This window comes from Columba livia, chromosome 3 (assembly GCF_036013475.1).
Source record: "Columba livia isolate bColLiv1 breed racing homer chromosome 3, bColLiv1.pat.W.v2, whole genome shotgun sequence".
Lineage (NCBI taxonomy): Eukaryota > Metazoa > Chordata > Aves > Columbiformes > Columbidae > Columba > Columba livia.
In genome coordinates, this window is record NC_088604.1 from 10,965,468 (window position 1) to 10,989,916 (window position 24,449).

General features: G+C 44.3%; 2 protein-coding genes across 6 annotated transcripts in view; one reads left to right on the forward strand and one right to left on the reverse strand.

Annotated features, from left to right (window-relative positions):
* Nucleotides 1-2,905: 2,905 nt before the first annotated feature.
* LOC102093337 (b(0,+)-type amino acid transporter 1) lies at nucleotides 2,906-15,681 on the reverse strand. Of its 2 annotated transcripts, XM_065055791.1 has the most exons (6): nucleotides 14,893-15,681; nucleotides 13,186-13,319; nucleotides 10,788-10,917; nucleotides 8,503-8,627; nucleotides 7,995-8,082; nucleotides 2,906-5,835 (listed from the first exon to the last, which is right to left on the reverse strand). In XM_065055791.1, the coding sequence occupies exons 1-6, from the start codon at nucleotides 15,634-15,636 to the stop codon at nucleotides 5,602-5,604; spliced, it is 1,455 nt and encodes a 484-aa protein (XP_064911863.1). In that variant the 5' UTR covers nucleotides 15,637-15,681; the 3' UTR covers nucleotides 2,906-5,601. The 2 variants fall into 2 exon arrangements, with proteins under 2 accessions (XP_064911863.1, XP_064911864.1); XM_065055792.1 differs by lacking the exon at nucleotides 8,503-8,627 and having other exon boundaries at nucleotides 5,611-5,835.
* Nucleotides 15,682-23,762: 8,081 nt separating this feature from the next.
* Nucleotides 23,763-24,449, forward strand: part of PUM2 (pumilio RNA binding family member 2) — a 75,334-nt gene continuing 74,647 nt past the window's right edge. For 2 of the 4 annotated variants that reach the window (XM_065055797.1, XM_065055812.1), the window contains exon 1: nucleotides 23,789-23,964. The gene's annotated coding sequence lies outside the window, so the exon portion shown is untranslated. Of the gene's footprint in view, nucleotides 23,965-24,449 lie in introns of all 4 variants that reach the window. The other 2 variants (XM_065055813.1, XM_065055803.1) reach the window with 2 other exon arrangements.

Below are 24,449 nucleotides of genomic sequence, written 5' to 3' on the forward strand. Positions count from 1 at the left end.
TTGTCCTGCTTTGCTGTTTGTCCTGCTTCACCTCTGTCTGCCACAGGTGCAGGGGAGAGGCTGATGCTACTGAGCTCTTCATCAGGCAGCTGCCACCGCCATCTGCTGACACCTACCGCCTCTGCAAAGCCATCTCCGTGGCCCGGAGCTGCCAGACTGGTGCCCTGAGCTCCAGCAGCTGCCTGTGGGCAGTGGGATCCTTGCCCACACTTTGGGGACAACAGCACACCGGCTTGTCTGAGCTAACTAAGCTGAGGTTTCAGCCCAAGGCTGAGCAATGCCCACCCTTCCCACCTCCCTCCCCATCAGCCTTTGCTGTGTCGTGTGTATCACCAACCACCAGACCCCTGTCCTTAGCCCAAGTTCAGGTCTCCTGAAAAAAGTGGTTGGGTGTTGCCTGGGGGATTTTTTGCACTGAAAATCTGAGAAATGGAGAGACCTTATTGTGGCTTTTCAGTACTTAAAATGGACCCATAAGAAAGATAGGGATAGACTTTTTAGAAGGGCCTGTTACGACAGGACAAGGGGTGATGGTTTTAAACTAAAAGAGAGGAGATTCAGGGTACAGATGAGGAAGAAATTTTTTATAATGATGGTGGTGAAACACTGACCCAGGTTTCCCAGAGAAGTGGTAGATGCCCCATCCCTGGAGACATCCCAGGCCAGGCTGGACGGGGCTCTGAGCAGCCTGATCTGCTGGAGATGTCCCTGCTCATGGCAGGGGTGGCACTGGATGAGCTTTGAAGGTCCCTTCCAACTCAAACTGTTCTGTGTTTCTATGATTTTTGCACAAAGTAAACTAAGTGAGAGTGGCAAAACAGGCAGGGTGTTGCTGGGCAGGATGGCGGCACAGCCCTTGGGGCAGGAGGGCTCGGTGCTGGGGGAGGATGGGGTGAGACAACCCACTGCGGAGCTGATGAAGGCTTCAAGGGATGTTTTTTAAGCACCATTTCTTATCCCGCAGTGGCTCTTTGTCCAGGGATCACCAAGGGGATGAAAAGCCACCTTACACTCCCTCACCCACAATCACTTTTGTGCCTGCTACATAGTGAGACTGATGCAAACACCTGGCAGGATCCAACCCAAACTCTTCAGCTCCCTCCAAGGAGTACAGCTCCCTGCAGGCATTGGGGATCCCAGGGATCTCAATCCGTGGGACATTTTGCAGCATCACCTGGGCACGTTCACATGCATTCTCCACAGCCACCCTTGCTGCACTGTCTTGCTGTGCATGAGGCATGGCTCCTGTCTGCAAAGTGCCTCTGCTGCCCACATGGCCCTGATGGACTGGTGTCCATCCACAGACACAGCTCAGCTGGGGATGAATTACAGGAGTGGCCCTTCAGCCAGAATGAAACAGTGCGTATTTTCTACAGGCTCTTTGTGCTTAATACAGATGGTAGGTTAAAGAGGTTGCTTAGCCTAGGGAGAAAGACTATGGGCATTACTTGAACCTCCTGCTTCCTCTTGAGTAAAGTGCTTTCCTTTTATTTACAAACATGAGTGAATTAAGCTTCACAACAGCCCAGCAAGGCTTAAGTCTCATTAGCCTCCTTTTAAACAGGGTGGGTTTCAAGTGGAAGGGTGAGCACAAAGAGCCCTGGAGTGAGGCCGCAGCCAAGGGAGGAGGACAGTAGGACCAAATACTCTGAAAGATGCCCAGGGCAGTTCTGAATCCTTAATTCAGCAACCGGGAGCAATGGGGCTGTGTGATGCCCCTTGTGCCAGGGCTCGTACCTTTGCTGAAAATACGTATTCATTCTGGAGCTGTCTCTTCAGTGACAGTGACCTAATCTAGCGTGGGGAATAATGCTGCTCCAAGCAGGGAGTTAGACTAGAGCTTCCAGAGGTCAGTTCTAACACACACTTCAATGGTCTGTGATTCCCTGAGTTGGTTGTATTCATTCCACCTCTGAAAACAGAAGTTCTACCATCCCCTCAGCGTGATGACCTGGAGAGCATGTTAGCACTGCTGACAGGGTCCAGTGAGGTCTTGGCTGCTCCCTGTGTCCCAGGAAAGAGCAGGAGAGACTGAACACCAAACCCTCTGTTCTGCACAGGCAGTGGACTGATAAGATAAACCCAGCCAATGCAAGCAACTGAGCTGTGTTTCTGCAATAGAGGAAAATTAAAGTTGTTACAGATTCTGCTCTGTCTCACCCAAGGGGAAATTTCTCTTCAACCACAGATGATGGCAGTAACTTGAACTTGGGCATGCGAGCAAGGCTTATCAGAAAATCACCAAAGGAGGATTTTCTGCACCCTCTCACATACTGGACCATCTTCGACTGTCCCCAGGTGTAGCCCATCTCTGATGCTTCTGAGGAAATCAGGAAAAGACCCAGAATACACTCAGCTTTGTGGCCCACGGTAGAACTCCCAACCGGTGGTTGCAGGCTGCCAGCTGGAGCATGGGATCCAGTTATATCCAGGGTCTTCCAGTGAACGACAGATTTTATTATTACCTTGAGGGAAATGCTGATAGTCCAGTTTTCCACAGGGCCCATGAAAGAAGGGACCAAGCACAAGTCACAGGGATCTGGAGCTTTGGAGACAGACAGAACCAACAGGGAGGGCTGTACACACAATAGCAGTCGTGGAGCTCTGCCTGCCATCACATTTGTTACCATGCTGTAGTAATGAACACGCTGCCTCTTCCTGATGCTTCTATTGCAGACGTCAGACAAAGGAAAGAGAGATTCTGATTTGCATATGCTGGGGTTGAAATAGATAAGCAATCATTTTGAAAAATTAGTGTACGTGCATATAAGCACCCACACATGCAGTTAAAACCTTCCATCCATGGAGAGACGAGCCTGACGCTGATTGTTTATGTTCATGCAGTAAAATTTCTATGGAATCGTTTTTCTTGGATGAAAAACAGAAACAAGCACATCAAGTCACTTCATTTTAATGTCCATTTTATTATAATTATCTTGCCGTTCTCTGAGCTTTCAGTGTGTTATTTTGGCATTATAAATACCTGTGCATGCAAACCCTATGCAACATAAATAAAAAGAACATCTTGTTACAACAATATCTATAGAAAATTAGATTGGTGCAAAATATAATACTTGCAGACTTTCAGCTCCCCTATTTCTGTACACAAACCAATAATATATAAAGGCTACTTATCCAAAGTGTTAAGACTTTTTGTGTTCATTATTATTGTTCGTATGTCACAGGTGCACAGAGAGAAAGGATGCGCTACATGATAGGATGCTTGACTGGACCTTGGGAGAAAGAGTAACATTTTCCACACATTTCCTGTGTGACTTTAAACAAGCCACTTATTCCTTTAATCATCTCATTATCTATAATACACTAGACCCACAATACAAAACAGTGACAATAACTCCTGTTCCACAAGAATTATGTGCAGACAATATCAACCCTGATTGTATTTAGGTACACAAGAATCGGTGACTAAAGCCACAAATATTGTGCAAGTCTAACCTTTAAATTGCTTTTACATTCCCACTTTTTGGATATGGACTGTAGATCTTCAAAAGAGTGGAGTCCTATGTGGTAGGCTCCATAAACATGTGTAGAAAACAGATATTGTTTTCAAAAAGTATTATCAGAGAAATATTATCCTTATTTTTAGATAAGTAGCTGAGATGTAGCTCCTTTAAGAAGCTTGCCTGACATCGGATGAAGAGCCTAGAGCAGTGGTGAGAAGTTAACCCAGAGCTCCTGAGCTCATCAGTCCTTTAAGTACACACTCTCCACCAGTTTACAGGGAGGGAAGACAAGGTGGCATCCCAAGAATTTTCCATTGTCATGGGATTCAGGAGGGCAAACTGTTCCTTCATTGGCCTTTGTTGACAACTCCAGTAAAAAGCAGTGGAAATAAACCCTCCTAGACACTGTTTAAGCTAAGGATTTAGAAGATGAGCAACAACTAGCTGATCCCATTGCCATACCTAACACTTGGAAAAGAAGACTGTTGTTGTATCTTGTAGTGGCTGGTATCACCACTCAGAGGAACAGAAGGGGCGGCATTGCAGAATGGGATTGTAATCAGTTCTGAGATCGGCGGGAAGATTGTTCTGAGATTGGCCCGGAGGATCAAGTGACACTATTCCAGGAAAGCAGTGTTAGGTACAGATCTGCAGAAAAAATGCTGACAGAAAGTTAACCTGGGTAATATTTACTACTTTGAGACACAACAAGACACTTTAGGGACTAACATCTAGACCTTTCCAGCCTATGACAGGGGACGTCCCATCCAGGAACAATCTGGACAAATGGAAAGAAAGCAGCATATAATGTCTCTACTCTAGAACAAAAGAAAAAAGGTTGAATCTTAGGGTAACGGGAAACAACAGTGACTACAGTGTGTTAGCTGTGGATGAAAGCACAGCCCGTTACTTTTTTGTGCTGTGCCTTTAGAGTCATGGAAATCGGTGGAAATGGCTGTGGTGGAAAGCGTACAAGAACTGAGATCTCAGCACCTTCCTGCACGCTGCTCCAAGGCTGCACAGCCCTCACAGTGAAGAAACTTTCCAGAATTCCAGCCTGCACATCTCAAGCCACAGCTTGTGACTGCTGCCTTTTGTTGCCACTACCAAGAAGAAGGTGGTTCTGTTGTCTTCACAGCCCCCTCTTGAACAGCAGGGCCCAATACCGGACACAGTATTTCAGGCGTGCCCTCACCGGTGTGGAGTCCAAAGGGACTCAATCTACTCAGTCCTTGATCTGCTGGCCACACTTCTCCTAATGTAGCCCAGTATGTGGTTTCTTTAATTTACAAGGAGAGTATCTCACAGGCACATACGCTGTAGATTATGGGGTTTTTTTGCTCACTTTGTCACAGGATGAATTATTTATCTTGGAGGGAATTATGGGAGGGGTATTGGGTGACTGTTGGTACTTAAGTGATGTTGCCTGTGTCCTCACCATGAATGGGTGGATCCCATATGACAAGTGCATTCTCAACTGAATAAACTGGCAGAGCTTTAAAGTACTTCTCATCTCATGTCGGAGGTTTTTCTATTGGGGCTGAAATGTGTTGGAACCATGTACTGAGACAGAGAAAGGACTGTTGTGACTGTGCACCTGGGGCTGGAAGGAGCAAGGGAAAAGCAGGCTCCTAGAGCAAATTCCTGAGTGGAAAAGGGTTGTTTTTTTTTGTTGTGAACATGGTATGGCCATGCTTTTATTTATTTGAGAAGCTCTGCGGTCACAGTGGGCAGAACTAGGTGGAAATAATTAAAAGCATTGCTAGGAATGGCTTAGAGTCACAGCCTGACATAGGAATAATATTTCATTGGCAGCCTTTTGTTCCCTGCTGCCTTGAAATATAAGAGCTAAAATTTTGATCAACAGCTCTTCTTGGGATGGAAAATGCAAAAGCAGCCATTCCTTTTGAATCTGCATGTAATCTGCCAAGTCAGAGATGAAAATGGGAAAAACATGTCCCCAAAGTTTTAAGTAAATGTGAGGAGTCATGGCTCTAGTCCCTCTCAGCAACACATTTTAGTGACACTTTCATTCTACTCATTCTCCTTTACAGCAAAATACTTTCTGGGCCTTGAAAACCATGGTACTGGGATAAACCATGAGGGGGAGGCAGCCATACACCAAGAGGACGTTGTCTCAGTTTGCATCCTTGGTGGTCGGAGCAACTTCCAGGAACAACTGGAGATGTAAAGTGACTCTCTGCAAAAAGCGAGGGTGGTACTTGAAGTGAACCAGTGGGAAATAAAGAATGATGCCACTGAAAATGAACAGGACGATGTAGAGGATCTCAATTTGGGGCTGATCGATGATGGGAGCTACCACCAGGTACACAGCCGCCACCAGCACGATTATAGGGATGACAATTGGGACCTGCAAATGCAAAATATCAACGTAAAGTTTAACGCAATCCTCAGTTACGTGGGCCTGAACAACCCTGACATTTGTGAAGAAGGCTTTGTAGATTAAACCCTGCTACCTCCTGAGGTTTTACCCAGAAATCTGAATTAATCCAGACATCCTGCTTCCCAGCCCACCTCCACTCCAAGGCTTGAACATCACCGCAAGAGCTACATCATAGAATCATTTTGGTTGGAAGAGACCCTCAGGATCATCAAGTCCAACCATAATCTAACTCTAGCACTAAACCCTGTCCTAAGAAACTCATCTATACACCTTTTAAACACCTCCCGGGGGGGCGACTCCACCATCTTCTGCCACATTACTGCCACACATCTTTACCCCTTGGTCTTCCCTGCCATCCTAGACCTGAAGATGAAAACTGCTGGTTTTAGTGCCAGGTCTTTTCTCGCTCTCTCTGCTACCTTACATCTGAAAGCTGAGCTGTAGACAAAACACACAGCGATGTGCACAAATCACAGAACTCAACCTGAACACCTTTGGGCAAAAAGGTTTATTCCTGTCTTGACAGATATGTGGACAGGCACCTCAGAGGCTATTTCCATGAGTCTGGTCATAAAGCATTTATATTTGAAGCCAAACTCTCTCGAAGGCTAGCAAATGCACAACACAAAACGATTTCAAAGCAAAACTGAACATTCTAGCTGGGATTTTTCAAATGTTACTTTTGTGCCTTTTGTCCAACACAAGGCCACTGACATAGATCAAAGGAAATGTTGTTCATGGTTAATTGGAGAAGACATTGGTTTCATGTGCCTTAGTGGGATGCTCCATTCTGCTCCCTCCCCCCAGTTTCTAACAGTTTTGGCACAATGATAATAAAGATATTTTCATACCAAGGGAAATCTTACCCATAAATATAAGCCTGAAACATGCACACAGATTCTGCAGAACATCAGCCATACATTGTCAGTTGACCTGGAACCTTCAGCTGCTTCTAGTTAAGAGTGAAGCCATGAAGCCAAAGGCTGCAGCAGGCTGACATCCTCAGGCAACTGATGGGGAGTTTTATACAGTGTATAAAACACTATTTCAGAAACACAACTTCTAGATATTAGGAGAAAATTCTGCACGGAGAGGGTTGTGAAGCAGTGGAATAGGCTGCCCAGGGAAGTGGTGGAGTCACCACGCCTGGAGGGTTTAAAAGGTATTTATATGAGATTCTCAGGGACATGGTTTAGGTGCTAGAGTTAGGTTATGGTTAGACTCGATGATCTTAAGGGTGTCTTCCAACCAAAATGATTCTGTGCTTCTTTAAAGCTCATTCAGCCAATAAGCTGGGTGAATGTCCTTATCCATCACCCCAATTTCAGGACAGAGCCATAGAAGCCAGTGACTGGAAGAGTGAATAGAGCAGTATTCTCCTCTATGCTAAGCCCCATATGACACTTGATATTGCTTCTCACAGCCTGGCAGTGTCAGCCTGTCATCTGTCTCCTGGAGAAACCCCATGAAAACCAGGATGTTCAGCTTGTCTCAGAGAAAAGAGAGAAAAGTCACCGTTGTATATTCACGACCTCATGATCCTCTTGTCCTTAGGATTTCTTTCTGTAAAAACATTTCCCTCAGTCTCTGAGGAAGCACTGCAGTTCAACTCGCTCCTGGCTCCAGAGTGACGAACAGGTAACTCCTGATTTCCTTCTACTCAGCTGTTTTGAGGGGAACAAACATGTCCCCTGGCCATCTCAAAGGACATGGGCCATTCTGGGTGAGTTTTCTGTCCTCTGCAAGGCTCTTACACCTGGGCTGCCCTCAGAGGACTGTGACTGAGCTCTCAGAGCATCAACAGGCAGATGTGTTGCTGATCAGAATCACCCTTCATTTTCCTCTTACTTCTCTAAGAGGATATGGTAGATATATTTTCCACAGTGAGGGGGCAGCGCATCATTAGCTTATCGAGACAGAGAATTCAACCTTGACTTGCCTGTATATTCACACTATCTTGCCCCTCGTTGACTTTGCTGAGTCAAAACATGAAATTAAAAAAGGAAAGAGAACCACATTAAACCTGTAAACACCCAACCCCACTGCTCTCTTTTTTCACATAATGCTCTTTTTGTCATTTAGGCAATAAAGGAGAAGACATTAAGGTTTTTACGTTATTACTTCACCTTGTAAGATCTTGGCAATTCGGGTTTCTTGATTTTTAAATACAGGAGACCAGAAATGGTCATGCCATAGCAAAGCCATGCTATAAAGCTGGAAAGAAAAAAAAAGACAGCATGAAATTTGGGGTGAGACCATCCAGGAATTCTAGTCCTGCCTTGCAGATCCCAGATATTCATATCACCAATTAAAAAGTAGAATATTGATATGAATGTAGTAGTTCTTCCATTCATTTCCTTTCCAGCACAAATGATGAGAACTTTAGAATGACCTGAGTATCACAGATTCATTTCAATATGAGGATGAATGGCATCCAGTTAAGCATACAGTGACAGAAGCACTCCTGCACTGCAGTGATGCTGGTTCTGAAGCTCTCTTTCCTTTCTCTCCACTCCTCCTCTCCACAATATTGGTTAGAAAGCAATAGCCCAGGATAAAAAAAAACACCCAAAAATTAAATACTTGTAAAGCAATGTCAAAAACCAGGAGCATAGAAATGCTACACATACATACCTGAAAAAGTTCACGATACTGGTGAAGGTTCCTGGTATTATCATTATTAAAGACATAGCAGATGTGAACAGCAGAGCAGGGGAGGGCGTGAGGCATCGCACGTGAGCCATGGACAGAATGTCTGGCTGAAGGCCAAAGCACAACAACAAACCATCATCTCACGTATGGGGAGATCCTCACTCAACCCCTCAGCTGCTGGTGGGAGCTCTGCCTGCAGCCAGAGCCCCTCTTAATTCAAAAAATAAGCGTCATAATATAAAAGCAGTTCAACTCTGAAGAGTGCAAACATGGACCACCCCCCCCCCCACCTCCGCAAGGATATTTTTATTGTGTCTCACTGATTTCATATCATATGTGTGCAGTTTAGGCAGACGAGATGAGGTTTTCAAACTACCAGTGTGATAGACCAAGGCTGTGCCAAATCAGAGCTTTCCTGATCATCAGCGGGACCTTGTGAATGGTCCCGCTCAGCCCTCTGTCACCTCTCTCTGGGACTTGACTTCTCTTGGGCTGTCTGGAAAATGAGATGAGGACTACTCCTGAAACATTTATGCAACCACAAAGTAAACCAGGATTTGTTCCTGAACACAGAGAGAATTATTAGCCTCTTCATTGCTTCATTGGGAAAGTTTAATGAGAAAGGCTTTCTTTTTTCTTTACAACGAAAATAGCATGCAAGCACTTCTGCTAGAGCTGAGGGTCTGAGAAATGGTACAAACATTCAGCCCTTATTCTGGCGTGGTCAAATTCAGACCATCTGTGAACTGCTCAGCACAGAGTTTGACACAATACAGCAGATGCTGTCATCACTAGGAAACGCTGTGGAACTACCCTGCTTCCCCGAAAATAACACCTACCCCAAAAATAAGCCCCAGCATGATTTTACAGGATTTCTGAGGACGCTCAAAATATAAGCCCCACTCCACAAACAAACCCTAGTTACAGCTCATTTAAAAAGTCAATTTAAATAGTGTCCAGACATCTATACGTGTAAAAAAGTAATTAGTCTTGGAGCAAAAATTAGTATAAGACCCTGTCTTATTTTCAGGAAACAGAGTAGGAACCACCAAAACCAGTGGCCACCAGCCCAGTAATCTCCACAAACCTGGTCATTCAGATACATAAAAGATTCCCTCCCATGTAGAAGGAGTGGAATTGGTGTGGACTGGTGTCCTTCGCACTGAGAGCAGAAATGCCAGATGGTGTGGGGAGGAAAGACCAGAGCAGCAGAGAGGTCCAGGAGGAACACAACATGCCCCCTCAAAACAGAGGAGGACAAATGCTGAAGCGCTGAGAGGGGGGAGAAGTGTGGGTTGGTGCGGCAGTCTGTGTCTGGGCGGGGGGGGGGTCTGTACCAGCATTTGGAGTGGAGAAGCAGCCTCATGGGCTTGTATGCACAGGTACCAGCAACTGGTGAGACTGGGGTCGAGGCACAGCTGTCTGCCCCCGGCTGCTGGAAGGACCCACACTGTACATACGTTTATACATATATTTCCCACTAACAGACTGCTGATCAGCCATAGACAGGAACAACATAAGGCTCTTGATGTTGTTTGTGTTTGTGTGAGCATTCACTGTGTCTGTATGTGTAGGTCTGTGTGGCCTGCTGTCTGTATATGTATATATACATGTGTATGTGTGTATATTTATGTGTGTTTGCCTACTGGGAACACTTGCTGAACTTACCAGTTGGACCAGAGAGCACAGGGCTGCAGCAGCCTGACCTCCGCTGGCCTGCCAGGTTTGGCCCAACCTAACAAAACCAATTAAAAACCCCAGCTAGGGCAGATGTAAGGCTCAGTGTCACCTTGTATTTGTTATGAATCTTGAAGAGCAGAGATATCCTACTCTGTATCTGAACTGGACTACCCCATGGGAAGGCTGGAACACCCCTGAAAGCAGCTTGAGCAGTCAGCATTGCCTGCAAAGGCAGCTCACCAGTGCTGGGCTACCTTCCCAGTGGGAGCAAGGGTGCCTGACAAGATGCAGGCACGGTCAGGTTTATTGGCTAATACTTCAGTATTTCAGCTGTTCCTTTCAAAACTGTTCTTAACATTCAGGCTAGGTGTATCTTTCTGAAATTATCTGGTTGAAGAAGAAAATCTGTAGACAACACATACATTGCATTTGAAAAGATGGGAAAGAAACTCTTTGAGCAAGAAACAAACCACCGAAGAGCTACCACCCTGTCAGTTGAATATACACAGTGTTTTCCTCTCTGCTTTAATGTCACAAGAAGGTAGAGTTGCTCAAAAGAAGCCAGACCCGTTGTCTTCTGTCCTTACCATATGGCCTTCCCTTGCAGCAATGTAGCACACGCGGCCTCCGCTAAAGAAGGTGCCGTTTGATGAACCAAACGTAGACAGCGCCACCGCCAAGGACATGAGCCATGCCCAGCTGCCCAGGACTTTGTCCCTGAGGTGGGAAAGAGTTCGCAACACAACATCCAGCTCACATATGTACCAAATACTCATCGTGAGACCAGACAGCCTTAATGGCCTAAATAGCTGCATGTTCTGGGCCCCTCAGTTCCAGCAGGACAGGGAACTGCTGGAGAGTCCAGCACAGGGCAACAAAGATGATTAAGGGAGTGGAGCATCTCCCTTATGAAGAAAGGCTGAGGGAGCTGGGGCTCTTTAGTTTGGAGAAGAGGAGACTAAGGGGGGGACCTCATTAATGTTTATAAATATATAAAGGGTGAGTGCCATGAGGATGGAGCCAGGCTCTTCTCGGTGGCAAACAATGATAGTACAAGGGGTAATGGGATCAAGCTGGAACACAAGAGGTTCCACTTAAATTTGAGAAAAAACTTCTTCTCAGTAAGGGTGACAGACACTGGAACAGGCTGCCCAGGGAGGTTGTGGAGTCTCCTTCCCTGGAGACATTCAAAACCCACCTGGACATGTTCCTGTGCGACCTCACCTAGGCGTTCCTGCTCCAGCAGGGGGATTGGACTAGATGATCTTTTGAGGTCCCTTCCAATCCCAAACGTACTGTGATACTGTGATACTGTGATCTCTTGCTCATGAACCACAGCCCTTGCACCCTCCTGGGTCTGCGGCTATCAACCTGTTTGCCAGGCTTTGCAGTGTCCATCTTTTGGATTGCTAGTTCATTGCTTCTTCCTGAATTGCACTCTCCGGGTGAAAAGGTTGATCAGGCAGGAAAAGGAGATGTGTTAAAAGGGAGGAAGCTCAGAAATAACTTGTTAATCAGGAATGATGGAAAAGGAAGTGCAGGGAAAGTTCATGATGCTGCAGCTTAGTGAAGCTTTGTAACCTGTTCAAAGAAAGCACGAGACCTCTAAAATCTCCTGCTTTTAATGACATGAAAGGCTATTAGAGAACACATCTAGCAAGAGGTCAGTCAGGTCTTCACACTGGAGATCCAGTGAAATTCACCCAGATGCAAAGCTGCTCCTGACTTTTGAGGAAGAGGATGAGCAGCAACAAAATCTCTGGACATGCTGTGTCATTATTTCTGCCAGGTGACTCATTTAGGACTGTCATGATTCTTGTGTCTTCGGAAATATTTAGATTGAGGTTGGATGACCTGGTGGAAGATCATCTGGTTAGAAGTCACTGTTCCCTACATCTATCATGACGGTCCCTTACTTCTCTTCCTAAAATCCTTGTCCTGAACAGGGGCTGTTTGATACCACCAAACACTTCAAGATGATGGAAGGTACAAATAGTTTCTGTGCAACTCTGGAAAAGCACAAGCCAACTTAGAGATACAACCACCAAAGTCTACCCAACTCGTGTATAACACTTCTCCTCAAACCGTGTGCTAGAGATCAGTCTCATTTCCCGTTTTCCACTATTCTGGAAATACCTAAAGCATGGGACACCTCCCAGTCCTCATGTCTGGATATGAACCCTCACTGCATCCTCACTGGCTGTTGGGGGGATGCTCCCAGTGGGCGCTTCAGTCCCTCCTTAGGACACTTTCCATGGGGAAAAACATGGACTGGTGGGGAGCCACAGGTTCCCAGTGGGAATGAATCATAGAACAGTTTGGGTTGGAAGGGACCTTCAAAGGTCATCTAGTCCAATCCCCTGCCATGAGCAGGGACATCTTCACCCAGCTCAGGTTGCTCAGAGCGCCGTCCAGCCTGGCCTTGAATGTCTCCAGGGATGGGGTATCTACCGCCACTCTGGGCAACCTGGGACAGTGTTTCACCACCCTCATTGTAAAAAATTTCTTCACGTCTAGCCTGAATCTCCCTTCCTTTAGTTTAAAACCATCACCCCTTTTCCTATTGCAACAGGTCTTGCTAAAAATCTGTCCCCATCTTTCTTATAGGCTCCTTTTAAGTACCAAAAGGCCGCAATAAGGTCTCCCTCTCTTCTCCAGGCTGAACAACCCCGAGTTTCTCAGCCTTTCAATAGGAACAGGGAGTAAGGGGTGTGCTGCAGAGCACCCTGTCTTGGCAGCCTAGGTGCACCTTGGAGACTATGGGCCAGACGGGGCTGGTCAGCCTTGGGCTTTGGTGGGGGAAGACTACCCATTGCTCTGAAGATAAGAGAGTGGGGACCAGCAGCAGTTTTCTGTAACATGGCCTGACAGGTCTTCCTGGCCTGACCAATGCTGTCACTCCCACTGGGAACAGCACCTACATCTCCTGGAACTCAGGAGGGAACTTGTGTTTCACTGCACTGTGGTGCCACCAGCAGAGCTCACCCCCAAGTGACGGCCACAGCTCCTGAAGACAGCAGTTCAGCTGGAGTCATGGCTGCCAAGTAGCTCACGTTTACCAGCAAATACAGGCAGGTAACCAAGGGAATGGCAATCATCACCGCTCTGGGAAGGGTCACCTGGAAAAGGGATGACAAGAGTGTTATGTGCAGCATATTTGTGCCTGCACTGGCCTCTTTCTGTTTGTTTTTCCTTTGCCACCACCCACATCTCTCAATCAAACTCCTCCACTTGCTAAGCTTTTCCACAGAACAAGACTTAGATCCAGATTCACATGGCAGTCTTTACACCAATCCTCCAAAGATGTCAGGCAAACAGTAAGGCTGTACATTTCAAAAGCTAGCCTTAAAAAACAAAACAAAACAAAAAAACTACAACCAAATCTTATTAAAAATATTTTGGTTCAGAGCTGCCCAAGATGTCTGCTGCGTTCTTCTTGATTACTTTAGTACTGATTTGTTACTATTGTGTTATGTCTTGTAGTGTGCTGCATCATCCCATGAACATTTCGCCATCACTCAAGGAGTACCAGTGTGTGTTGCACCACATTTAATCCTCTACAGGCTAAATCAAACAGAGCAGCACAAAGAAGATTTTCTCTGGGTAGGAACTATTTTTCTTTTTCTAGTGGCAGGATGCTATCTTGGAACACCACACATCATTTTAAGGCTCAGTAAAATCAAAAAACACTACCATATGCAAGTGAAAGCTCTGGAAAAAAAGCAGCTAGTAGGGTGATCACAGAGCAACTGTGTACATCTAAAAACCTGGAATATCAATTTTTGCATTCCCCATTCCCACTGTATGACAAGATACAGCAACTCCCTACATTGTTGCCTCCAGTCTGCAAGGGTGTGAACATCAGTGCTCATGGTCTTGTGGGAGACAGCACCATATGACCCTAAGATCTTTGCTGCCTGCCATTTAGGTTAATATTTAACTGTGTATATTCATTTAATCTGTAAAATATTGTGTGCTGCACACTCTGCACACTCTATACACTCTGTACCCACAGAGCTCTTTCTAAAAAAGGGCTGCCTGCTGCTGCAGTATCTGATCTGTGAAAAGAGGTAACATGGCACAGAGAAGGCTGGTGTGAGATGCAAGTGAGCTACCTCAGTGCCTATAGCATGGACGGAACAATGCCTAAAAAGCAGATGTTTAAAGACATCTGGGTCACTCCGAGTTAGATTCCCTCCCCAGTGGGCCTTGGCTTGCTCTGAAGCTCCCCCTCCAGGCATTGGGGAGACAAAAACTGTTTTTTTGATGCGTACGTTATGGATCAAGTCTTTTAGGGAATACATGGTGTTAGGAAACCTTTATGGATTATAGCAGAGAGTGCTTTTCTCCATAAATCTAAGAGTCTACAGTGAGATCCTCTAAACACTAAGGCAAAACTTCATCCCCAAAGCATCCAAGTGCTGCCTAATAGCTTTTATTTTTTCCCAGTCAAGGGGGTATTTCAGTGCTTTCTTGTAGGCAGGCTGTTATTTTGTTTAGAGATCTATTTTTATCCTTTCTGGACACATCCGTAGGTGTCTTGCCCCAGAAGACAGAACAAACCAGGAGGAAAGCTCAGTCGCCTTTTCTCAATGCTCTAATCTCTTGATTACCACTCTTAACACAATCATAGATAGAATCAAACGTATTAGCAGCAGGATTAAGGAAGTAAAACCCAGCTCAGTCACTCACCTCAGGCTTCTTCAGTTCCTCGGTTACATAGTTCAGGTTGTTCCAGCCATCATAGGACCAGAGTCCCTGGTAAAACGCCACTCCAACTGCCCCGATACCTGCAGTGGTGTTTTGGAAGGCATTTTGAAAACTCTGAGTTTGTCCCTTGGCAAGCAGCACCAATCCACCCACCACGATCACCAGCAAAGCCAAGAGTTTGGCAGCTGTGAAAATGTTCATGATTGACGTTGCCAGCCTCACGTTGAGACAGTTGATGATCGTTAAAAGCAGGATGCAGGCCGCCGCTGCACATTTGACGACAACCTGTGGGGATGAGCATCCTGGGTAGAAGGGCGCAACGGCGTATTCAGCAAAGCTCAGACAGACAGCTGCCAAACTAGCCGGTCTCACCAGGATAACTGAGGTGTAGGCGAAAAGGAACGCAGGAAAAGAACCAAAAATCCTCAAGATGTAAATATATTCTCCTCCAGACTCCTTAATTATGGTTCCAAGCTCAGCGTATGACAAGGCTCCAAGCGTGGCCAGGACACCACAGGCTGCCCAGATAAGCAGGCTGCTGGCGGGGCTCCCCATATGATGTAGCACCCACTCAGGGGACATAAAGATCCCTGAGCCTATCATGGTGCCTGCAATTAATGACACTCCACTAATCAGGCCCACCTCTTGCTTCAGTCTTAATTTCTCCTTCCCTTCACCCAGATCTGAGGATGTATGAGGTGAATCCACTGTCTTCCTTTTCCTCATTGTGGAAATGTTAGGAGATGTTGTCAGGAGAAAATATGGAATGACACTGTGGCATTTGAATAAGGGCTATCTCAGGCTTTTAAGGTTAAGTTAATAATTACAGAAGTCGTGCTGAACACTTTCAAGAAACACAAACCTACCTTCAGTGTTTTGCATTCTTTCACTACCCATGTTATCTCGATAATTTATTATGGTTCAGATTCTGCCAAGACTGATTATCTTGGACTCCCATTGCAAGCAATGGAAATGGCATTCAGCTCCACCTCAGAATCACTCAATACCTTACTAGACTGTGTCCCTGATTACCCTTCCTTTAAATTATGCTTCAAAGGGCATCTGAAATAAGGATCAGGTAAGCAAAATCCCTATGCAAACCTGTACTTTATTCTTTGATCAAATGTGAATGCTCAAGCACCTGCTTTAGAGCTCAGTCATATTTTCTTTCCCCACTATAAAGGATCAAACAAGCTTGTCACCCAACACGCTATGGCTTTGCTCAACAAGGAACATTTCCAGTGTCTTAATCAAAGACAGAAAAATGTTCTGCTAAAAACAGTCCAGAAACTGTTTTTCTGCACAACAGTAGGGGGCATTTCTGGCTTTTTCAAATTTTAGAAAGTGAAGGAGAGGAATAAAAAGGCTTTAATTACATTTCAATGGCCCCTTTTCACCAATGTACCTGAGGTATGCACATTCTTAGCAGACTATGATCTTCAAGAGCACTTCGTCACTGCTCATCATATCCATGTTTCAGTGCACACCCAGGAGAAATAGAGAGGCACAAGCTTTTGGAAATGCCACTGACCCCTTCTTAGATATCTAATACACAAAATTTCAGACCTTGGGGCAGATTCTGCCATAAATCCAAATATTGTTACAGTGCATGAGGGTGTATTTTGTGTTCTGTAATACATACGAAGTATTAAGCAGAAGGGAATGTCCGTATGGATTCCTTTGAACTTAAAGTAAACTTCACTGATTGCAACTGCAAAGAAGGAGAGTTTCTGTCCCTGGTGGTCTCTTGCAGACTCGTGCTGTGATAAGTACCAGAAAACAGGAGCGAGACCTTCCTCAGCCCTTCATGCAAACAGCAGACCTCAAATTTTTAAAACTGCCTGTCTTCCTCGACCATCTGAGCTAAAAAAAAGCATGAATATAAACAGAAAAGTATTTTTACTGTTTGTCTAAAATTTCCTTATCTTCTAAATAATTTAGCTTTCTCTTTCCTTGCCTTTTTTTTTTTTTTTTAATAATCTCACTAAGCTTTGCAGTTTTCTGCAAGAAGCATCCATGATAATGCTTGGACTCTTACCAAAACTCATGGGCCCATAAGTAAAACAACATATACAACTCATGTAATTTCTCACACTAAGACAAATAATGTTGCACAAATTTTAGCACTGGGCTGAAAGCCTTAAATTTCTTTAAAGAAGCAAAAAAGGACTGAAATTTCATTAAATAGCTGGGGTTTTTCAACAGTATAAATCTTACTAGATGAGGAAATAAAGAGAAAAGCTGGGGGGGGCTGTAAGGGATACTAGAATACGAGCTATTCCTAATGCCAGCTCACTTGTATTCAGTAGGAAATGGATGGCAGCTGCAATTCTCCTAATTTTAAAGTCGCCAAGAAAAAATCACAGCTGACCAAGCCACAGCTTTAACAAGAGCAAAATGTTACTTTATCTGTATCAAGTAGGTTTTTTTAAGTCTTACTTGCAAAGGTGTGAGTTCTGAGAATGAACATCTGCACCTTCTACTGCAAGGATGCAAGTTGGCGAGTTCCAAGTTAATGGTTTGCGAAGTGCTTGAGAACTTTGAGGGAGGCATCTCAGTAATGCAGAGTGTTTTGTTTTACTTCCACCAAGGGACAGCGCTCTTCTTGTCAGCTGGTTTAGCTATTTGTAGTGTATTCTTTTTTAAATTGCTAATCACAGTGTTAGGCAACGCTGGAATCCTTCCGAGGTCTGAAGGTCTGGATTTTTTCTGCACTATAGATACCCCTGTGTGCATCCATACACATGTTATATGCGCCAATCCTAACTGAAAATGTTTTCACAAAATACAGTTAAATCAATGCTAAAGGAAAAACTAATATCACTACAGGTAATTAAGTGTCCTTCTAGTAAGGTTATAGATATTTCCATAACTATTATCCTATTTTAATGAAGGAGCTTCTTTTCTAAAGTGTAAATGCAAGGTTCTTGGAGGGCATGAGAGGATCTTTTCAAAGCTTTACAGTTCCTGCTCCAAGAAATCAAGAACTTTTAATCTAATGTTGTAGAAAGAATCAGAATTTCTTCAAAGTTGATCATGTAAAAAAAAATTCTGTAAGACCACTCAGATAACAAGGATTAATTAACTGTACATCAATAGCTCCAGTCAGTTCCTAAAGGAACATCTATTTTCAATCCCAGGATCATTGTTACTCAGTTCTAACTGCTTCTACCTAAAGTAATAACGCATCAGATAAATCATGATAAGAACTTCAGGCTATTCCTGTGTAAGCTAAGACATACTGATTACTTTAGAATTCTTTTTTTCCATTGACTTGTTCTTCTTTTGACTGGTATCATAAGATATTTTAGTCAAATGAGTTGTCACAGTTATAATTTGTCAATACTGGATTGGCAAAAGGGCATCTCACTGCTCTTCTTCAAAAGATGTGTATGAGCAGAAGTAAAAATAAGGTGCTGCTTTCTTCTTATGTCAAAGCAAAACTTTGTTGCTCGGGCTGTCACATAATAAATCCCTTGCCTAAACAACTCTCCCTTTTCATTTACCTTTGACATTGCAATGAGTGGTTGCCATCTACTGGTCTCAAAACAATAAGGCAGCTTTGTCCAGTGAAACACGGTGCACCCTGCATTTGGTTTTGATATTTTGCATTACTGATTAAAAAGAAACCCTACAATAAGTATTAGTTCTTCAGTATTAAGGTAACACAGATAGACAATATACTTGAGTCGTGAATGAAAATTCTCTTTGATGTGTTTAGTGCTATTTTTGTCCCAGCAATAGCTACAAGGGCTAGAGAAAGCTAATTTAAGGTAAAGGCCAATGTCAGTGGTAAGAGCTAGTCAAAACATGTGGGCAGATATTTTGCAATATTTAATTTCAGGTCCCAGGAGTGATATTTGGAACAAAGTTATAGGCTGGGCTTCCCTGTTCCATGCTTGGGAGAGGGTTACAAATCTCAGAATGGACTTTAAAAATAACCCACAGTCTGAGGGTGGACCAGTCAAAGCCATTCCCAGTAACTTTCTTCAGAGGTAGACACCAATATTACACTTGGAAAACTGTGAAGGGATCGAGACACCTTCTCACATCCGAGCCCCCAAACAGCTTTGGGTTCCCATCCCGTGGGAGATGAGCTGGACCCACCACGTCCTCTCATGGTGCTGGCAGCCCCCATGCACCATGGGGACATCAGAGCTCACTTGTCCCCAAGAGACCAGGGCCCCCGATACACCTGGGAACAAAGACCTCTGGCTGGGACTATAAAAATGTCAAGGTAAGACCCACCACCACCACCAACATAAAACCCCACACCAAAACACAGAACAACCTAACAAAACAAAACCAAAACAAACAAACAAACAGGTTGGGCTGCTGGGAACAGGATGGGGAGGAAAAAAAATGCATTTCTTAGGATGCAGGGCAGCCATAGTCTTCACAAGAATAGTCACTAAAACGGAGCTTGTTTAAGTTTGGACAGTAACTGCCTTTCCCTGGCATGTTACAATAGCAGATCTGAGCCCAGGGGATTAAGACGGAATCTAAAAAACCAGAATTTACCGTAAGCTAAGTTAGTGTTTCCTGTCTGGGTCTGCGGGCAGCCAGGGCTCAGCATAGTCTGGTTCTGCAACTGTTATACTCCGAAAGATTTGCTTTTGTTTTACAGATATTGTGCAGGAAAAATGTATTTGGTATGCCACATGTTGCTAATCAGATACTAAATATTTTGTTTGGTTATTATCTTACTGTATCCAGGAGGAAGCCACCAGTGTCACATTGCATGTTCTCTGGGCTGCTCTGTGGAGCTGGGCACAGGGCAGTAACCGTCCTGCCGCTATACGTTGTTTGGGTGTGCTCTTAAATAGAAGAACCGTTACAGAACATAGTGGTGGAATAACGCAAAACAAGAACCATGGCAGAAAATAGAGTAATTACAGCTTTAATGAGTACTGATCCCACCGCTGCTTGCAAAGGTCAGGAGTTGTGACTGAAAGTTCAGTTTGCCAACATTTCATTTTTATTAGAAAGGTTTATAATAAAACTAGAAAATATAATGCTGCTTCTGATACTGCTAGAGTAGCTTTCTGAAGCTAAACAGGCAAATAAGGATTGCATTTTTGCCACTGGACACTGAAAATATTCAAAACCAATACAAAAGAAGATCCTAAGCAAAGAATAAATATTTAAGTCCCAAGACTGAGAGAAATAAGAGTATCCATGCGAAGTGTTTATTCCCCAAGCTGGTGGAGCAGTGACATTGCTTAAAAAAAACCAAACAAACCAACAACAAAACACACACCAAAAAAACCCCACAAAACCAAACCCAAACTTAAGCAAATAAAAAAGCAAACAAACAAAAATAAAAATCAAACTACTAAAAGATCAAGAGTCTTAGACTGATGCTGGCTCTGGGATTCCACGTGTTGGCACTGCAGGCAGTTACTGTACCAAGCAGGATTGCTACATTTCCTTTCGCCCACTGAGGGAATATTATACAAATTTCCTCCTTCATTCCTGTTTACATCCATATTTCCTGATTTTATGGCTATACACAGTGTATAAATATAGGTGTGTACACATACAACATTCCAAACCTGTCCTATTTTTCTTTTCTGAGCAGTGCTTTAAATAAGCTTAAAAAATTATTTTGCATTTGTTTATACTCTTCAGAACTTCCAAATTTCAGAATTAACTTTTAATGTATTTATTAGGTTTAATTCAAGATTAGATTATCTTGTCCTATATGAAGTCTGTTTTCCAGAATCTTTATCAAATGAATGCTATAGTTTTATATACCAAAATACAAATAAACATTTTCATTAAAACTTTCAACCAAGCATCATGAAAAATAGAATTAAAGCATGGCTATATTTTAAACTCTGAAATTCTGAATAATCAGTGAAATGCATTCCAGCATCTATGAGTAGATGTATAAAAATACATTCACTAACACTAAGTAGTTGTATTATTTTTAAAATAAAAGTTTACATCACATGTTTAGAGCTTAACCTATAACTTCACATTCACTGTGTTAGGTATCATTCTGTAATAAAATAGTGTCCTCTGTATGTTTCTTGTCAAAAATATAATAATACCAGCCCAAATAATTCCTGTTTTTCTCAGGTGAAGAGGGATATTGTAACTGAAGGTACTTAACTTAGTGATTTCAAGATTTCATCAAAACTGATACCTATTTTTTAATGAAACCCTGGACCAGAAGTGGCACCTCGGGCCCACAGAAGCAGCTCCTTTCCCCAGCCCACACTACTGCAGCTGCAACAGCATCGTCCTCCCAACAACCAAAAAACAGAAGGTTGGTTGTTCTCCTGCCTCTCTTCTTAATCACTGGGCCAAAAGGGTAGTGAAGCAGAGCCGAGGAACCGTGTGGTGAACTAGGAATCATAGAATCAGAGAACAGTTTGGGTTGGGAGGGACCTTCAAAGCTCATCCAGTCCAACCCCCTGCAATGAGCAGGGACATCTTCACCCAGATCAGGTTGCTCAGAGCCCCATCCAGCCTGGCCTTGAATGTCTCCAGGGATGGGGCATCCACCACCTCTCTGGGCAACCTGGGCCAGTGTTTCACCACCCTCAGTGTAAAAAATTTCTTCCTCATGTCTGGCCTGAACCTGTCTTCCTTTAGTTTAAAACCATTACCCCTTGTGCTATTGCAACAGGGCTCTCTAAAAAGTCTGTCCTCATCTTTCTTATAGGTCCCTTTTAAGTACTGAAAGACCACAATAAGGTCTCCCTAGAACCTTCTCTTCTCCAGGCTGGACAACCCCAACTCTCTCAGCCTGTCCTCACAGCAGAGCTGTTCCAGCCTCGGATCATTTTTGTGGCCTCCTCTGGCCCCTCTCCAACAGGTCCATGTCTGTCCCGTGCTGAGGGCTCCACAGCTGGACACAGGACTACAGGTGGGGTCTCACCAGAGCAGAGCAGAGGGGCAGAATCACCTCCCTGACCTGCTGGACATGCTGCTTGTGATGCAACCCAAGAAACGACCGGCCTTCTGGGCAATAAGTGCATATTGCTGCCTCATGTCCAATCTCTCATCCACCACTCTCTAAGATGCTTAGAGAACTGCAGCCAGGAAGAAAAACAGGGTAACACAGCTTGCAGCAGCTCCTGCAAGTTTCCTGGACTGGCGCTGCAGGTTTGTTTTTTCTCAGACACAGTGTGAAGGGCAGAGAGGGACTGGTTGGGCTCATCCCTGCACGCACCGACTGCTGTCAGCACATGTGGGGCAGGTCATGGCCACTGCTCTTCCTCATGGGGTGGGGTGGGATGTGCCTGGCATCAGGCTTTGCTCCTACATGCCCAAAACATCTCTTTTGTGGAGACGGTATAGGCTGTAAAATGGGCTGTGGGCCATACTTAGAGCACTGTGATCTCCTGGGATGAGCTTAGTCATGGACAAGGGGGCTCAGCTAGCTTGCCTGCCAGTTACTGCCTAGCTCCATAAAAAGCTAGGACAAGGGATTAATTTTAACACCCTGTTTAACTGTAACCTCCCTTTGACTCTGTAAAATATCAAGGAAAAAAGGTTTGCCTGGAAAAGTCACTGAGGTTATGACACTCTCTTATATCTCTGGTTGGTGATTCATGAAGTTGTAACAAACATGTATTTTGAAGCTAATGCTTCATCTTGTACCATTTTACCAATAGAAAAACTAATGATCTCAGGAAGACAGTAATGTGTTGAGACTATAATTACTCCCATCTGTATCCTTTGCTTAAAGTTATAAATAGATACAAATAAAAGGAAGGATGAAATGGATTACACATACTCTCTTGGTCTCCCGGAGAAAGTATGTGAGGGAGATGGGGATCAGGTTTTAATTCCATTTGGTAAATTTTTGTTTGCGATTGCATGAAGAAAAGAACTGCGCTTAAAGGCTTGGAGGATTCTGTCTGGTCCTAGATCATAGCTTCCTAATTGCCCCCACCAGCGATGCAGTCAGATGACAAATTCATGATGTAATGATGATGTCCAAGAATTGCTCTGAAGTAGTATTGTTCTCTTGAATGCAAACTGGATGAATCTACAGGTGCTGTCTTCTAAGTCTTAGCCTTTAGCCAAAATTAGTGGAAAAGCACTCTTATTTACACATATGAGCTTCCTGTTTGCAGTCCACTAACAGGATGTATTACGAGCGAATAAGTTGTTTTCCAGCTGAAAGAGGAAAACAACTTAAGGGGAGGAGGGGCAAGTGCTGAGCTCTTCTCTCTGGTGACCAGTGACAGAACCTGAGGGAATGTCAGGAAGATGTGCCAGGGAAGGTTTAGGTTAGACATTAGGAAAAGGTTCTTCACCCAGAGGGTGCTGGAGCACTGGAACAGGCTCCCCAGGGAGGTGTCACGGCCCCAAGCCTGACAGTGTTCAAGAAGAGACTGGACAACGTCCTCAGACACATGGTGTGAACTGTGGGGTTGTCCTGTGCAGGGACAGGAGTTGGACTCAATGATCCTTTTGGGTCCTTCCAGCTCAGGACATTCCATGATTCTATGAATGAATTCTGTGATGAATTTCCATCTGAAGCCAGCCCAGGCCAGCAGGCAAAGCAAGCCGCAGGTTGCAGAGTGTCATCTGGTGCTTCCCTTTCCTGTGCCGGGGAAATGGGAATTGATTATTCCCATTTGAACAGCTAATCTCTGCTTCCCACTTGCAAAGCTCTTTGCTCCCAGGGTTACAGGAACAGCAAAGGAATAGCTGAGTAGGTCACAGGTTCCTCCCCCAGCAGCTCCTGCAGAAAAACAACGTGCTGCTCTTCCTTCTCAACTTGTCTTTTCAGTTTTCTGCTGCAGATGCAGGCTCACCCTTGGGTCCCCACCCCAGCACTGGGGGTGTAGAAGCCCAAACGGCTGTTGGGTCCTGATAGGAGATCAGCTGAAGACAAGGGTCCTGTACGGCAAGAGAGGGAGAGCTGACTCAGAAACAGAACTTGAATTTTGTAATATTAAAAAATCCATTAGTTCAGCTTGATGATTTTTTTGTTTTGTTCCGTGTTTCACTATGTGCCTAGGAAGAGGGATGCATTGAAAAAAGAAGAGGTGCTTTAGAAGTCTGTAAAACCTGCAGATAAAATTAAAGGTAAGCCCACATATGTATGAATACACTGTCGCTATTTATGTAATACTTTATGCAATACATGGATAACATTGACACCTACTTTTCAGTATTAAAGTGCTCAACCATTCTGTTTATGCTCAGGAAGCAAGCTAGGATTTCCTTTCCTGAATGTATCTCCGGCATTGTATATTCACTGTGCTACAACTTGTTGCTCTGAATGCATGTTTAGCATAGAATAAGGTTTGGGTTCTCTATGTGGAAATGGGGGCCAGTGGGTACGTCTTCATGCTAAGATGGTGACTCAGAGCAGGGCTCTTAACTAGCTCTGAGCTACTGTACTATGGCTGTGCTGTGTTTTGGTATTTAAATGATGTATCCCATCATGTAGGTGTATCTTGTTACTTGTGGTCAGACCCCTTGACACTATGTAAGAACAGGAAATTCTGGGGAGCTTCTGGTATGGTTACGACAGATGAAAAACATATAGTCTAGTGATGAGGAGTCTA

Bases quoted from the DNA above. Each gene is read 5' to 3' on its own strand.
- LOC102093337 (XM_065055791.1), bottom strand. From the start codon at position 15,636: ATGAGGAAAAGGAAGACAGTGGATTCACCTCATACATCCTCAGATCTG. The intron at 8,628-10,787 runs GTAAGGACAGAA...TTTGGCCTTCAG, and splicing joins CTGCAAGGGAAGGCCATATG to CCAGACATTCTGTCCATGGC. The intron at 5,836-7,994 runs GTGAAGTAATAA...TTGCATTTGCAG, and splicing joins AATTGCCAAGATCTTACAAG to GTCCCAATTGTCATCCCTAT.